This window comes from Mizuhopecten yessoensis, unplaced genomic scaffold (genome assembly GCF_002113885.1).
Source record: "Mizuhopecten yessoensis strain PY_sf001 unplaced genomic scaffold, ASM211388v2 scaffold8195, whole genome shotgun sequence".
Lineage (NCBI taxonomy): Eukaryota > Metazoa > Mollusca > Bivalvia > Pectinida > Pectinidae > Mizuhopecten > Mizuhopecten yessoensis.
The window spans coordinates 2,091,524-2,109,688 of record NW_018407426.1 but is presented as its reverse complement, the minus strand read 5'-3'; the positions used below and the strand labels follow the sequence as shown (position 1 = coordinate 2,109,688).

General features: G+C 36.0%; 1 protein-coding gene across 1 annotated transcript; it reads left to right on the top strand.

Moving 5' to 3' along the window:
* The first annotated feature begins 273 nt into the window (after window positions 1-273).
* LOC110455330 (steroid 17-alpha-hydroxylase/17,20 lyase-like) lies at window positions 274-17,387 on the top strand. Its single transcript, XM_021505410.1, has 11 exons — window positions 274-569; window positions 6,594-6,811; window positions 7,772-7,849; window positions 10,058-10,156; window positions 11,053-11,146; window positions 12,347-12,505; window positions 13,118-13,329; window positions 13,452-13,580; window positions 14,925-15,029; window positions 16,006-16,140; window positions 16,343-17,387. Exons 2-11 carry the CDS (start codon window positions 6,613-6,615, stop codon window positions 16,690-16,692), a joined length of 1,560 nt encoding a protein of 519 aa, XP_021361085.1. The 5' UTR covers window positions 274-569; window positions 6,594-6,612; the 3' UTR covers window positions 16,693-17,387.
* The last annotated feature ends 778 nt before the right edge of the window (window positions 17,388-18,165 follow it).

Genomic DNA, 18,165 nt, shown 5'->3' with positions numbered 1-18,165 from the left:
AAGGTTTGGAAGCAAAATTAATTCTCAAATCACATCAATTTTATTTGTCCAAACCAACACATAACAGCTAAATGATGTCAGATGTTCTTGATGGTGTTATATTCATTTTTTAAGTTTCTCCCTCCCACTGATTAACTCTAATCAACCTTTGAGCAACCGGTGCAAGCCCACTACCTAGAGGCAGCCCTGAATACGCTCAACGCAATTGATTATTTACATATTGACCGAAACAGGCATACATAGTGTTAGTGTATACACCTGTCCACCTATATATGCGTACCTGCAGTCAATGGGTAACACGTACAAGTGTCATTATTTAGCACGTACAGCGACTGACATGGTATACGCGGCGTGTACTTCGGCCTTTATATCATCGCAACAACCGTGGAATATTGCGTTATCATAGATATATTTGTGTTACTAGCATTTGGCACTGGTCATTTATATGGTGTATATATAGGGAGACTTAGAAATAATAACAAACATTGCGTCTCGGTGTAGCTAGCTAGATACATTTGCGTCGACAGCAGAACTGTATTGAACACACAGTGGCGAAGCTCACCACAGAGGTAAGTGTGCTTGATTTTAGTACAATTGGTAAACGAGAGGTTTTGAGATCGTAGCGTAAAATGTCAATGCGTACTAGTATATGTCTTGTAAATAGCATTCTAGTTCTAATTGTGATTATGATTCAGCTAGTTGAAGGCCATGTATGTTATAGGGAAATGCTACGATATTAAAACTAATGTACATGCATGTATACATATCAAATCTACTATATTATACATATATGCAACGTTGAAAGGTGACAAGTGATGTGTAAGATTGTCCAAACCAAATATTAAAGTAAAGTGTTTATACGTGTGTACGTGTTTTACTGTATATACACATACTATTTACATTTGCATGGTATTGTCACTATATAAGCTATTTGAAAGCTGAGTTGTTGATGGGACTTAAAAACCATGCACCACGAGACAAAACTCTTAGCGGAATAATACAACACCGACCGGAACTACAATATCCAATGTAAACAAACATGACAGCTGCTGAAATATCGCTGGGCATTGTGACACTTGACAATGTTATTGCAATTGTGTAAGAAAAAGAGAAAATATTAAAAAAACACTTTTATTACAACAAAAACAAGATTAAGGTCTGCAATATCGTACAAAACGCACATCAGTTAAAACAACCAATGCCGGCAAGGAAACAATTTTGACACTCATGCAATTTATCAGAAATATCGTATGGGTTCGTTACAAATGTCTGAAATACACATATGTAATAGACCTACATAAACACACACAAGGCATATGTGTATTTCAGACATTTGTAATATAACGAACCCCTGCGCTCTGTCGCAAGATCACGCAATTCAAACGCTAGCAGTATCACGTACGCGTCTATCAGCCACGGTTTCCTCAGTTTCTGACGACTTGTCAAATAATGAGGCTGTTGTAGAATCTACTGACCGTAGTCAGGTTTCCATACAATCAGCAAGTAAATTCACGTCTGGATTCTTCACAGATTCGAACTTTTCTCTGCTCATTCAACTTCTAAAAATAACTTCCTAGTGGAGCACAAGGTCGGATTGCGGTGTTCAATGTATTTATCAATGCGCGAAATTCTTTCCGGGGAAAAATCGAAACAATTTCTAATCTTACTTTCAGCTCATATTTCTATTGATAAACTTAAATCACCCTAAAGACATATCATACGCAATTGTATTGATACTGAATTGTGGAATAAAATTGAAGTGTTTGTAACATTTCAAGATACTACTTTGTTTGCCAATCGGCACGCTACAATACACTATTCCAACTATTGAACGAATTTGTGTGGACTGTCGATAAAGCGGGATTTTTAAATTTTAGATATAAATTTGTAAGTTAAAAAAGAACATAAAAGGCAGAGAAAACGTAAATATAAGTATTGAACTGTTTTTGTATGGTATTTATGATCTATTTGAATGACACAGCTTTGCAAGCAAACAAATCATAATGCGCTAGTCTGCATTATGATGTTTGCTTGCAAAGCTGTCATTCAAATATATATCATAAATACCATACAAAAACAGTTCAATGCTAAAATAATACACAATGTACACGTGAGCAGAGGTATAGTAAGACTACATACGTGGTTACATCTTCTACAAGATTGTATTTTAAACTTCTAGAAGAAATGACATTAATAGGGCTGAGAACGTTATTTGATCAGTATAATTTTGAAGTTTCTAATGCCGACTTTTGTAATGTGAGACAGTCGTAAGTATCAAACATTTAGATGACGTACGTTAGATTGTTCCAGTGATGTCGTTATCACTGACTTTGCATATCGCATTTTTTTCAGAATCTTTATATTTTGATCTCTTTAATGATAAAAAATATATGTAACGTAGTTATGCGTATCAAACGGATTGTTAACATTCATACTGGTATGTAGCTCGAGTTACCTGTGGCACTAGCACCAGACTTACACATTTTGACATATAGATGTCTGGTGTAGACATCTATATGTCAAAAAGTCTAAGTCCGGTGTTAGGGTCAGAGGAAACTCGGGCTAACTGGTAGGAGCGCTGGAATTCGATCCGTATTACTGCTGAGTCACCCAGGTAATGTTCATATACTGAACAAAAAAAAGAAACGCACAATTAAATTATGCAATCAATAGCCTATGATATTTTAGGAAAGAGATATGGCGGGTTGCTATGCCTATTTCCCCAAAGCTATGTTACGCTAGTGCGCGCATCCAACCGTGCACTGTTATGACGCGTCCTCAGGTATTTTTATACAGGTAGCAATATCGGAATCCCGTGTCTAAGAATAGATTATTGTAAACATACCACATATTTGGTAATTCGGCATTATTTGTTGGTGTTTAAGTACTTGATATACTAACAATTCACAAATTTCATCAAAAATAGTGTCTTACCTACAAAACGTAGCTGTACTGTACACGTGTACAGGGATTTGTTGACATGCTTCGATATAAGTATGTCGCACTAAATAGTAAAGAAATTATTACTAAAAAAAATGATAAATCAATAGGTATGTTATTAAAATGTAAACAAAATCTTCCATCGATTTAGAAAAAACCCACACCATTGCCTTATTAAGGAAAATGATAACATGCCTTAATATTTAAAACAAAAAATACCTGAAGGAGGATTCGAACCTGCACCGTTTATTTTCTAGTCACTGCGTTACTCATTCGAACATATAGATATTGGCAATTACAAACTAATTTAACCCGAGAAACACCGGTCGCAGTTTAGAGAAACTTGATCACCCCTGTTTTTCATTAATTGAGCACTTTCCCAAAGGAGGACCACTTTTCCGTAATACGATTTGTTTTTGCATATTACATCACGGTCACAAAAAGTTTATTCAAAAGTTGGTCCTCGGATGGGAAAGTGTTGAAAGTATTTTTTTAAGTCCGGGAAACCCCATCACTTTCATAGATATAGTGTATATGGCTATATTTGCAGTATCATATTAGCAATACCTAATTTCTCAGCAGTTTGAAAAATCATATTCAATTGGTTTTGTATCTTTTGTATGCATTTTGGCTACACGAAATGTTTTACTCCTTAATTTTTTTCTCCGTTTTCATAGGGAAATACGGGCAGTTTTCGCCATACCTCTTTGTACAAAAAACTATATCATTATGAAGGGACAAGTCTACTCTTCACAATGCTGTAGAAGAAAAGTCTGTGTGACGTCATTCGTGTCATCAGTAGTTACTCAAAGTGGGATAATCGCGAAAAACAAAATGACACTTCACTACCTGGCGTAGGCACCTTTTGCACGAATCCCTGCACGGATTCTCCTATGCATTGAATTCATTAGAACATGTATTCGCCTTAAGGGAATGTTGTTCCATGTTCCATTCTTGTGTTAATGCTGCGATNGGGGGGGGGGGGGGGGGGGGGGGGTACGTTCCCTAATACGCTTGTCCAGCTCATCCCATAGATGCTCATTGGGAGACATGTCGGGGCTATATGGGGGCCATTCCAGAGGCTGAACGTTGTTTGCCGTGAGAAAGTCACGACAGACTCTGGCAACATGCGGTCTTGCTGGAAAATTAGGTTATGACGTCTGAGAAGTGGAAGGACATGTGGTTGGAGGATCTATTCTCTGTATCGAACGGCATTGAGGTTTTGATCCAGGACCACTATGGGAGATTTTACTCCATGGGAGATGCCTCCCCAAACCATTACAGAAGCTCCACCGAATCTATCGCGTGGCATCTCAGTCAATGGCGAAATCAAAATGCCAACGTGGAAAATTAATGTGTCTGAACTTAGAGTATCCGTTGAGATTATTTGTTTGAAAAACTCCGGCTTGGCTTGATCACGCCGCGTGATTTGGACTAAAGAACCTCACAAAGACACACAATGACATCGTCACGCTTGGCTGATTTTAGGGTAAATTGTTGAGAAGAGAGATCGTTCTTGATGTAATACCTGACTAAATATTCCATTATTTCCTTACAGCTAAGGTGTACTTCAGCGGGGAACTTTGTGCGTTTTTTTTTTTTTTGTTCAGTATATTTTCTAGGTGACGTAATAAATACGTATATCCCATAATGAAAACAGGATATAACATGATGCAATGAGGTATGAAATATATATATATATTTATCTATTTGGGTAAAATTCACCCGTCCTTCCTTGAAATCCGAGTAAATGAAGTTTCTGATCTCCGAACAACATTTTGGCATATATCTACCTTGGGTGGTATGCCGTCATGATATGACATGAAATTAAAGTCAGCTTAATGATCAGACCGACATACGAGGGGGTAAGACCAAAATCACAAAACCGCATACTATCCTTCATCATCTTGATGTAGTATGTTACACTCAAGATGCAAACGATACAAATTATCGATAAAAACTCGCGCATAGTTGATAAGTAGGTCACAGTGACCTTGTTATTAATCCATTTAATTTTGTCAACGAAACTTTCTACTTTGAGCATAATTACACATTAGCACCATACATTAATCTAATAAAACTGTATTTATCAATATAATCTTAACCAAATCTCAAGAAAAGAATGGATAGGGGATGTGGATGTTTCATCACACTTTTTTAAACATTTTTATTCATAATTGCTTATTTTTTGACACAAAAGCCAGGTACTGCCATTTTCATTTGGACATGCATCAGATCACAACAATAACAATTTTATCTGAATACTTACTTTTTGTTATTGAATAAGTAAGTGTACCTCGCTACTTTACTGTAATAAGAATCTTTATTATACCTTCTGTTAAAATCTCGTAATCTGATTGGTTGAGAAAGATGTGAACATTTTCAATGTTACTTGCTCGTTTTACAAAGATAAAGAAGACAGGGTGTTATTACAAAAAATATCACATGCGCCAAACGTATGCGTGCACGGTTCGTCCCAGTGCCAGGGTGTTATTCCAAAAAATATCACATGCGCCAAACGTATGCGTGCACGGTTCGTCCCAGTGCCAGTGTGTTATTCCAAAAATTGTTACATGCGCCGAATGTATGCGCCCCTGGTTCATCCCAGTGAAAACTTTTCTGAAACGTTTGTCGACCTTTAAAAATGGTTAAGTGGTGAAACACCTAAACATGACACTCGGTATAATAAAATAAAAAATCACATTCATGAGAGGGCGATATTGCATTTTTTCATCCCTCGGAAAGCATTGTTGACCGAAGCGAAGCCGAGTTCAACAATGCTTCCTTGGGATGAAAATATGCAATATCGCCCTCTCATGAATGTGATATTTATATAGTTTTATCTGTCAATGCTTCCACCAAGTTCAGAATAGTCTATATTGCAGTAATACATAATTGAACTAAAGATATGTACAACACTCCCTGACACACACATAACTTATTTCGGTAAAGGCCCTTAATATCTGTTAGCAAGATGTGTATATAGTTCAGCTATATAAGTGTCACACTATATGTAAACAATCTAGATATAAGGACCTTTTCCTTACTGGACTTTGAGGCAAATATTTTATTTATATGAAAATATTCTGGATATAAGGACCTCCTCCTAAATACGTTAGGTGTGTGTATTGTTACACTGTTATAGTTCTGAACTTGATCAAATGGTTAAGAACGCGTTGTCAACTGCTAACCTACCTAGATGTTCTTTCTATATAGATATATTCCATTTATATATGCATGTCAATTTAACCGCCATTGTACATATCTTTATATATGCGACGGATTTCATTTCGGATTGATGTGTTCGTTTACATAAGAGTCGCCAAGGGTATATGTGTTTAACCTGGATTTTCCATAGCATCTCTCATTTTGCTATTTGAATCAGGCCTCATCTATTCGGAACACTAGTCCTTTCGGTCACAAACGCGATTATCTAGTTGTGAATTAGCCCAAATTTCCTCTGGCCCTGACACCAGACTTAGACGACATTTTGAAAGATAGATGTCTGGTGTGGGTTAATGGCGGTTTGTTCCAATATTTTTCATTTGTCACTAAAATAGATAAGCTCAATCATAAAGTGTTTGCTTTTCATGCATATGTTTGTTGGTTGCTTTATACAAGAATGAACTGACTTATTCTTTCCTCAATTTTAGCATATAGAGTGTACAAAATATGGAGGATATAAAAGATCAACTTCGAGACGGCTTCCAACAGTTGAAGGAGACGCTCGGACCCATGCATAAATATGTCACACCAACATCCGCTCTGGTCGGACTCGGGGCTGGTCTGTCAGTCTATTGGCTGATAAAGCGGAGCAAGTACAACCTTCCACCAGGACCTACACCAATACCTGTCGTCGGCAACTACAGCCGTAAGATTCACGTCAGATGTGTCAGAACATTTGTTCCGAGAAAGATGTGAAAACCGAGCACAATGGTTGTAATCAAATGTCTGAATAATCGATAAAATGCATTTAAGATACATACAAAATGTAAAACAAATGTCTATGCAAAAACAACACACTTTTAGATTCAATTTTCTGTAACAAGGCATTTACAAATATCAAATGAAAAGATTTAAGAGGGGGTGCATAATTGATTACAGTCTATTTGTTTATCTTTTCTTACTCAATCATATGTATTGATGCGCATTAATACATCAATTACATAAATAGTATATCTTGATTAAGGGATCGTGGGAAAATGTCAGCGATATGTTTCGTAATAGATATATTAATTTTTTCTAAAGTGATAACTACAATTCATATATAGTTTCTGTCTTAATGGCAATACAATTACACTTTCCCAGTTCTCATTAGAAGGACGTGACATTCCTTGAATTTTACATACATTTTCATGGCGGGTGTCGCAGAAACATACGACGCTTGATAACCGAAACACCTGGTCGTGTTCTTCTTTCGATGCTCTTCTTGGCTCAGTTTTCTTGATTTGGATTTCGAATAACGGTTTTAAAGACACTAATTTACTCTCTTGTATTATTCATATATTTATTTGGTGAACAGTATGGAGAAGGCGTGTTATTTAACACATATTTAAGCCAAGAGATTTTGAATTGGGCCACGTTTAGAGTTTAAACTGATGCATAATACACAATTTTCTTGACTCCACCGGTTTTTACTCTGCTGTCACGTTTCAAAAATCAGCCATCCCATCTTTAAGAAGCATTTCCCAACCAACTCAATTCTATAACTTAGATATTGTTCTGTAAATATAAGTACCTTGTACCTATTGAATGCTAATAAATAAAGTAAATATCCAATTGACTTATGAACATTCATTATTCTACACGTTTCTGGTCATTTATATTGTAGTGATGGGGGACAAAGACTTTCACGCGAGCTGCGTGAAACTGTCACATAAGTACGGTCCTGTCATCACCATATACTTGGGTAAGTAAAATTCAAACCCAATACATAGTCTCAATACGTATCTCTCAGTCCAATTGTGCAAAAGACCCGGTTGCCTTAACAATATCTTAACGAACATATTTTCTCTTGGATATTAAAAAGATATATATAGTCAATACAATTCAGAACTAAACCTCCGTATGAAGATATAAAATGATTACATTCATTGAACAAACACAGATAAGGTTCAGAAAGTTATTCAAATGATGGCATTTTAAAAATTCGTGTTTACGACTAGCAAAGGCCAGTCTTTGAATATTAACAATTATCATAATTTGGAAATAATATTTCGACGAACAAAGGGAAAGCAATTCATTTGTCATATGTTATTTCACATTATGTTCATATATGTAAACTTTAAGGACATTGGTCTGTAGTGTCTGAAGACGCAGGAGTATATAATTTTTCAGTTGAAAGTGGGTTTCATATAGAGCGGGTCACGCACGTCACATCGTTTTAAATGAATACCTGAATTATGTTTTCCGTGCACAGGTAAATCAACTATGTCATTACTGGTAGATATACCATTTATAATATTGACCATTATATTTTTCATTACATTCATCAAACATCTACCTATGCAGTAACTTATCTGTACTTCTACCACAATACGCTGTGTTATTCCACTCTCAGATCATTGTATAAAGATGCAGATTGTTGAATAAATATGAGTTATACACACCACACGTGGTATATGACCTTCCGTAGTTTTTGATTGGTCGAGAAGATGAACCTTGACCGGACGACTTTTTTCACGCGCTTTTTGCCGCGTGCTGTTTTGTTTACGTCGTCTGCTGTCACCATCCGGCAAATGTTGGTGACGTTTGTGAGGTTATGCGATGGGAAAAGGGGGTTATTAGGGCAAAACCAAAAGAAGATGATGCTTAAAGATTTGATCGCTAGTTTCAGGCAAAATTGCTACAGTCGCTCGATATTGTTTCGACGCCATACCGTCGCGTGTCTAGGTCGTGAAACCCAGAGACGTAATATATATGTCTCTGTGAAACCCAAACAAGATCTGTAACAGTGTCGTAAAATCTTTCGTTCTCCCCATGTCTAGTTATTAATTTTTGGAGGGCCTTTCTATGGCGGTACTCTCACTATAAACGTCAACCATAGAACCTCACGAAGAAATGTCTCAGGCCTATGGTTTTGGAAATTGGCAGCGATTAGTTCGTCTTCATCACTTGGCGGGAGGCAGACTTCGTTCGATATGCTTACGCGCATATAGTCCGTGGTTAATTTATATTAATTAATGTAATATTGCATACTCTCAATATTTAAAGTCGTTCATCTATTAAATATTTTCACGAAGTCATTTTTGAATATTAATGAATGACCTTTTACATATGGGTCATATCACTACGCCAGCCTTGTCAACAAAATGTGTGTATGCTATTCAAATCAGGAAATACTCCAGCTGTTTCCGACTGAGGTTGTGGTAGAAACAGATCACACGACTCGTGGTTGTTGAGTATGGTATTTATTTCACTCTCGTTAGTTAGTTTTCAAAAGTTACAGGAAGACACTCGCTAAAACTCGTGTCTTTTGTAACTTTTGAAAACTAACTAACTCGAGTGAAATAAATAGCATATTCAACAACCACTCGTTGTGTAACCTCTATATATACTGGTTTCATGAGTTTCGTATTTCATATTGGATGTATAACACGATTTATTTGTGCAAGGCAATTCAAAAATCATTTTGAGATTCTTACATCTTGAAATGGTACATGACTTTAAAATCATTTGTCCATGATCAAGTCTTTTTGGAGACACTGAAATAATATTTTCTTAAAGTCTAAAATTCAAGAGGTTTTTTTCCTATTTCTTTTGACTGTATTGTAGTCTCGCATTATAATATCGAAATCGTATGCGTTTATTCCCATGGTTAAGACTTTGATAAATAGGATTTAATATCTTATTAACAACTAAAATCTTTTAAGACGTGTCTCCCTGAGTGAGTATCGTATGCGCTGCAAGAAGTATGTAAAAAAACAAAATACGAGTTAAATTATATTGCGAATATATACGTTTGACTTCACAAAATATTCAAGAATTATTCACATAAATTCACACGAAAAATATATACATTGACTCATTCGTTGAAAATCACGGTAGACACGTTACAAACATATTAACCCAGTATGCGTTACGTAATAATTGATCAGACGTATTTCTTCTTTGACAGGAATGTCCCCAGTTATCATTGTAAATACAATCGAAGCTGCAACGGAAGTCTTGGTTAAAAGTAAGGCGGATTTTGCCGATCGTGTAGAGTTTCCATCAGGTACAGTATATGACAGTCTTGTTGATTGGCTAAATTGAAAATAACAGTACTTATGGTTGGCTTACAACTTGTTTGCTTAGTTGTTTCTAACAACTTTGTTGATTTTCTAACAGTATATCACCTCATTGGTAATTAGGTAAGCATTATATGACATTTCTACCAGATTCCTAATGAGTACAAAATTAATTTTGTTGTATAAAAGTACTGAACTTTATCATGTTGTTTTCTTTAATGGCATATATCAGCCGGAATTGTTTATTGGTTTAACTTAAGTTATATCATCGTTGATTTGTGAAAAGTAATGTATACATGAAACAGCATTTCATAATCTAAGACACTCAAATGAAGTTGTAGATATTCTCGCACTAACAAACAGCTAAAACTTTCCATGTTTTTGCATACTGATGTGTATTTATTGTCATCTCTTAAGCACGATATTCTACTTCATGCAATCGTATTTGCTGAACGGGGGATTTCTTTCCTAAGGGGACATCTTTGAAATCTTCAGACCTCTGCCATACGTTTAAACCCCTGTCTTTCCCCCTCCTATTTACCGTTGCTTTTCAACAGATATTCCCGGTTACCTGTCTTTATCCAAACTATGCAGAAGCGAGGACTTTGAACACCGAAGAAAATTAATACATATCTTGCACAGAGAGGAAAAATACCATATCGATTATTACTGTTGAAATATCAACTAGATTTGAGACGATACTTAACGTTTAAGATAATCTCTAAAGTCAGCTATATTACACAAGAGTTCGATCATTGTTCAACATTATATTGATTATAATTGATAAAATTTGTTTTGACATTGTGTAACATGCAAATTACATACATAACACAGTACTTAATCTATTAAATACTTAAAATGGAATGTGTATCTTTTAATGAAGGAAACAAATTTTCGGAAGGCGGAAAGGACATTGCATTCGCGCACTACACCCCTACATGGAAACTCCACCGGAAGATCGCTGGTTCTGCTCTCAGGTGAGTAGAATAGTTGTCTTTTAAAATGAGTATAGTTTGGTTCAGTGCTCATATAATTCTCAGAAAACTACCTGAAATGTTATATAATGAAAACATGTTATTGTTTATTTCCTTTATCCTTATCGTTGATGGGACTTTAAATACCATGCACCACGAGACATATTTATTTGCGTATTAATACAACACCAACCGGAACTAGAATATCCAATGTAAATAAACATGACGGCTGCTGAAACATCGCTGGGCATTGTGCGACTTTACAATGTAATTGTAAATGTTCAAAAGAAAAATGAAAATATATAAAAAAAATAAAATGTTATTACATGTACAACACAAACAAGACCAAGGTCTGCAATATCGTACAAAATGCACATCGGTTTGAATAACCAATGCCGGCATTGGAAACGATTTAACACTCATGCAATTAATCAGAAATATCGTCTGCTACACTGCACTGATCAACAGGGGTTCGTTACAAATGCATATACACATATGCTATAGACCTACTGACACATTTGTAACGAACCCCATGTGCTCCGTCGCAAGATCACTCACTTCAAACACAGGTACTAGCCTCGTCTGTCAATACACCTATAATATTATCAAGGTTGCCAACTCTGTCCCCCTAGTAAAATGACCTGGTTCCGGAAAACATGCGATTTTGTCATAACCGTTCATAGTATGACGCCGGGAGCAGTCTAGATCGACAGGAAAATATTTTTTCTTTAATTTGTTGTTTAATTTCCCATATATCATGCAGTATAATTTTCGGTAGATTTCATAAAACATCGAAAAATTGTCGAATTTCAGTTGGTCGGACACCGTGCTGTCCACGGGATGACACGCTAAATCCCTAGTGGGTAGCGCAAAACATATCCAATGTCGGTACAGTGTTTCTAGGATAGGAAAAAAACTTACTTGTATGATAGTTCATGGCGTAACATTATCATGTCAGACACCAGAGTCCAGCTTTCAAGATGGTCAGGCTGACAATCGTAAATCTGAATAGAGCTTGCAATTTTCTCTAACTTTTGTGACCTCAGCGCTGATTGGTCCGTTACATTAAGAAGCCAATCAGCGGCGAGGTCACATCTTATCGTAGGATTTCCTCTATCGACATTGACTTTCAATATTGTGTTTGGGTAACGACACGGGCATTTTAACGTTTTGTTCTCTGTTTCATTGTCTGCCTTTTTTTAGAACATACTTGAAGGGAGGCAAGCTGGAGGAAGCTATTCACGGATCCCTGTCACAGGTTATCGAGTTGTTTGAGAACTTGAAGGAAGAACCTTTTGTTCCCCACCCCTACATAGATCTTGCTGTTTTCAACATAATCCATGGACTTTGCTTCCACAAAGTGTAATTATTTTTATTAGTCATAGGGTGTTGTCTTTGTATGAATGATTTTTTTGAGTGAATAATTCATTGGATGAAATTGTTGCATTCGAAACAATATTAAAACGATGTTGGGTTTGGTTGGGCTTTGGTGGGGATTAAACGAAGTATGTAAATCTATCCTTGAGCGATTATATATGATATATACAGTTTTTCTGCTCATAGAGCAATCATCGGTTTACTTTCTTTGTCTATGTTACAGTAGCACGCTTACTTACGTTCTTTGTTCATATTGGTAGAGTGGTTACATGTACAGAAAGAACTTATGACAAGATAAAAAAAAATATTATTAATACTCAAGACAAGTAAAATATCTTTCGATAATTTACCTTCAGAGCATTATTGCAGGATTCGTATTTAATACCAGCAACTTGATTTTTCATATCTGGTGCAAATATTTGTGTGTTTGTCATAAGTATTCTTAAATGTACTTCTATATGATAAAAAAAAATCCTGACGCATTTAATTTATTATATGTGAATCAATAATGCCATCGACATCTGCTTTTGACGGTAAAGTCGTTGTTGCACTTCATACTCATTAAAAATTTGTTCGGTGTCTTTTTGTTTTGTATAGGTATAAGTTTGACGACCCTAGATTCAAACGCTTGGTGGATTTAGACAACGAACTAATAACCACTTTTGGATCAGGTTTCTTAGAAGATCTGTTTCCATTTTTGTTGAAGATTTGGCCAAGTAGCCGATTCAACAAAGCAATGCAACTGGCGGAACAAGTTCTTCAATTTCTGGATGATGAACTACAGGAGCACATAACGTCTTTCGACGAAGGTTACGTTTTATTTTTTTCACATACAAGACCAAGAATAAATTATCATTTATCCAGAAAGACATTTTGTAAAAAATAAAAATGTATCATTATAACTGATGTTATTTTATAACACAATATACAGGTAATATTAGAGACTTTGCTGACGCCTTAATTCTGGCAAGAAAGGAGGCAGAAAATGACGAAGATACGGAACTCCTAGACCAACTAACTGAGGCTCACCTGAGACAGACTCTGAATGACATTTTCTTTGGTACGTTATCACGAACAATAGTTTGATATCATTTGAAAATAATATTTGAAGGACAGCTCATCAAAACTTTAGAAATAAGTTTGAATCTTCTTACGTTCATGGTACTATGTATGGAAATGTTTTGATTATATCGCAATTCGTATTTGTCCATTTGATGCAACGAGTATCCCTTCAAATCTGTTCAGCTCGATACGATAGGCGCAGCCCATGCGATGGTTTGCTGTGGTATCAGAGTTTAGTTACATGTTATAGTTTCATGTTATATATTTCACTCATACACTATTATCTATAGTGATCGAACTGATAAAAACAGCATGGTTTGCGTGATTCCACACCTCTTCATACGATATCTGTAGCTTTAGTTGAAGGACTTTAATAACCCATTCCAATGAGCTGCGCTGCTATGGCCCTATTAATTAATGAAACCCTCAAATTATACCAAATGCTATGATTTTCTATCAAAGCCGTTTCATTGTATGACGATAACTTGCTCAAAACACAATAATTACATGTGTAATCGTTGAACAATTTAAATACGTTTAACCATAAATACATAATATGTTTTTACTGTGAATATACATTATTGTTGACACTGCCAAGACGAAATTATATTTATCAAAATACGACTCAAAAACCATATTAATGATTGGATTAATGAAAACTTTATTGTACAGATAAAACAATTACTTCATAATATATCAGAGAACTGTATTTATATAATAAACAAACTAGCTCGGTAGATATAGCCGCGCATCAGAGCTCTTTAATGAGGCTGCTGCATTCGAATGTGATTGCTTTCTGTTCAATATACTATTGTAGGAATGATAAAACGTTGATCACTCTTGCCTGGTAGGAAACAAGATATGTTGGTGTCATAACATCATATATATTTCAACTCATGTTATATAAAGCAAAACACGTAACTTTCATCAAAATTAAAACAGAGTTGTGAAATATATGATGTTACCTACGTGTTAGACATTCATACCGATATGAACGTAGAAAACAAAATCGTGTGGTACTATTGTGTTCATAGTGTCATGAACGCAGGGTCAATTTAATTTCATACTGAACACGCAATGCAAAGTCAAGTCCATATATTAGGACAGCTTGGTTGGTTAGTGGAATATACATGCAAACTAGAACAGTCATACATGTTGCATTTGCAACTAAATAAATGTTATCGAGGATTTTGCTGTTTTTTATATGGAAATGGTAACAGGTTGTCCAAAAGAGCTTATTTTGTAATTGCGAGGTTTAAGATTCCCACCTTGAAGTTGTTTGTTCCATAATCTAATGCCCTTTGTTCGCTAACCTCTCATTAATTGGCTGCTTTTATTTCAGCTGGATTCGACACCACACGTTTTACACTACAGTGGTTCTTTCTTTATATGGCTGCTAATCCGGAAGAACAGAAAATAGCTCAGAAGGAAATCGACACAGCTGTGGGTATGTACCAGAAGCAACGTTTGTAGCATACATGTAAATGTTTGTAATTTAATATAAACTTAATTCAATTTAAAACAATTGTGAAACAAGATTTTTTTCAACTTTCGTTACAGCGTATTCACTATCGTTTTGCCAGATGGGCATAAAAGAGAATTTCTGGTGCCAGTTTTGTAACCAACCCCGGCGAAAACTGTTTCCTAGTTATATTGTCTCGCCACGACGAGGTACCAACGTGTAACTTTTTCGGCGACGGCGGCAGGGTAAACATTCAGTTTTTGCGTTTGACTTTGTTTTACATAAGGATAAGTGCTAGACCAACCAAACTTGGACTATAGATGCATCTTAGGTAGTACATCTCAACCTATGCATCAAATGTTGGATGCGGCCTACCTTTCATGGTCCATTGACTTTGTTTGCATCTCCATCAACAATTAGTTTTTGCGTTTAAGGCAGTTTCACTGATATGTTCATTTATGGTCAAAGTGGGGCACAGGCAAGACATATCAATCCGAATAACTTGTTTATTATTGAATACAGACTTTGTTAATTCAAAAGGTATTCAATCTGATTAAAGGAGCGTTATTCAAGGATCGCCGTACCATCGCCAAAAAAATAAATAGGAAACTGTTTACTAGAATGACGATATGCTTACTGAATCATTTCTGAAAAGAGCTGCTTACCTGATGGAACTTGCATGAAAATCAATAAAGATGAAAACAATAATAAGACAAATATGAAAGAGTGTTGTGAGAGTAAAATGCACTGATAGTTTACTGGCCCTGTCCGACCACAGTTGTATACAAAACAAACTTAACGAAAGGTTTATGTAGGTATGGGAACTTCGGTGGATTCGCTAGTGTTTTGTCAGCAGTGTGACAGTGGTTTTTACACTTTGATCGTTTTTCTTCTTTTTAAGGAAGGTGTTTGAATCTCTTTGCTGTTTTGTGAATATTTCTCATGTGTATGTGATTGACAGGAGGTGATCGTCTTCCTGGACTTGGGGATCGAAATGCAATGCCCTACACCGAGGCTGTTTTACATGAGGTCATGCGGATTGCATCTGTGGCACCGTTTGGTGTTCCACATGCGGCCAGAAACGATTCAAAATTATGTATGTATTCTCTTTTAAAGGAACGTTCTTCTATTCGAAAATACTTATAAACTATAGCATATTACATGTGTTATGTATAAGTATACCGGCAAAAGTAATAATTGTTAGAAAGAAAGTCAAATTCTGTTATCACAACTACATAAGATACCTCTGAAGGCTTAATATTATCATGGTCTATTTATGTAATCTCTGGATGTTTCAGATGAATACGACATACCGAAGGGCACTATGGTCATGATAAATCACTGGGCATTGCACAATGATCCTAAACACTGGAAAGATCCCTCAAAGTTTGATCCCAAAAGATTTTTGGACTCTGACGGAAATCTCGCTCCAAAACCAGTCAGCTGGCTTCCATTTTCCGCTGGAAGGCGGGTATGTCTAGGAGAGAGTGCGGCGAAACCGGAACTTCATCTCATCTGCGCAACTATTCTCCAACAGTTTGAAATCATGCTTCCACCAGGTGTCACTGCAGACTTCAGTCCAGATGTCAGTGGTATTGGGGGGTATACAGCTAATCAATACAAAATCGTGGTACAAAAGAGGACTTAAACGAACAAGAATGGTGTTATATGGCTCGATCTAAGCAAAGTAGAAAAGCATGTGAATCAATGAATGTGTAGAGAAATAAAATACCATTCTGACACAGGGTTGGAGAAAAAGCTGTAAATGAAATAGAATGTGATTCAACTAGGATCACATATATCAATACCAATACCAATATTTCACGAGGATAAACGAACCCGTTTATCTGTTACAGCTTTTCAAATGTATAATTTGTATCTTTTAAACAAGATGGTAGATTATCTTATCTGCAACTGCAGTAACACAACTGTTGAATTGCTTTGTTTTTTCCTTCTTTTTATAGATATTTTCATCATCTACTTTAATCATTGTAGTTACGGAAGATGATTATTAAGGGGGCAAGATCACGAATACCTTTCCAGTGCTTATCAATCGTATCCATGCTATTTTCTATAGGACTTTTATAATACGTGGCCTTTGCCTCCTTTGTCAATTTATCAACAGGATAACGTTGTTTTTAGTCACCCCTGGGGGAACCCCAGTGGGGACTATTAATTTTGGTTTCAGTCCCAGATTTTGACCTCTGTTAGGAGGGCTGTTGTGTATCTTGCTTCTGTCGGAATGTACCAGGCGCTAATTACAAGGTCTTGGATAACTCAGATATAGATTTCCTTTTTAAACAGGAATAGGATAAAACCTAAAGGCGTTCCAAATTCCCCACTGGAATTACATATAACCTAAAGATGTTCCGAGTATGAATCAGGTACCTTTGAGGTTCCCGAAGGGGTAAACTGTATTATAAATTGCTATTGACTGAATTAGATATTTTTTGCCTGACCAACGACTACCGTTAATATTTGCGTATAGTGCGCACTTTTTTAAGGGGAAAATAAAGTGTCAAGAAAAGGGTGTACACGATACTCAATAACAATCCAAAACCAGTCCTTGGTCGCGACCATTTCTCGTAATTTTTTCGAGGATTTTCGGAAATGTTTTGATATATGCTAACAGCATTACAACTGCTAAATTTCGTTGAATAATCCCTGATTGCATTGCCAATATAACAATTACGAAAAGTTGCAAGTTTAAGTCATATAATACTACAGAATCGGATAAATAAACTCGAGTAAAGTAGGCTCAACTTTTCAGGACGTTACGTTGTGAATTGATAAATACCACGTATCGGGAAACATAACGAAAAATTGCATCGGATTTATTACTCTGGTTAAAATGTCGTTCTTGGGTAAAATCTTGCTGAACTCTTCAATCTTGTCCGTAGGTATGTGTCAAAACGACACGGGTAAAGTGGCGAAGTTAGCAAGATTGTGTACCGCAAAGAGTCGCAGTTGCGTGATACTATTAACCGGCAGGAATTTACAATGACATCCAATGCGAATTGAACCGATAATGATAAAAGTTTGAGTTTGAAAATTAAATATCAATGGGTTCAAAACAGCCAAATACATTCCAATCTTTTCTTTTCGAAGGCGAATTGCTGAT

Coding starts and splice junctions, on each gene's coding strand:
- LOC110455330 (XM_021505410.1), top strand. CDS start 6,613: ATGGAGGATATAAAAGATCAACTTCGAGACGGCTTCCAACAGTTGAAG. Junction 10,157..11,052: donor TCGTGTAGAGTTTCCATCAG/GTACAGTATATG, acceptor CTTTTAATGAAG/GAAACAAATTTTCGGAAGGC. Junction 13,581..14,924: donor TCTGAATGACATTTTCTTTG/GTACGTTATCAC, acceptor CTTTTATTTCAG/CTGGATTCGACACCACACGT.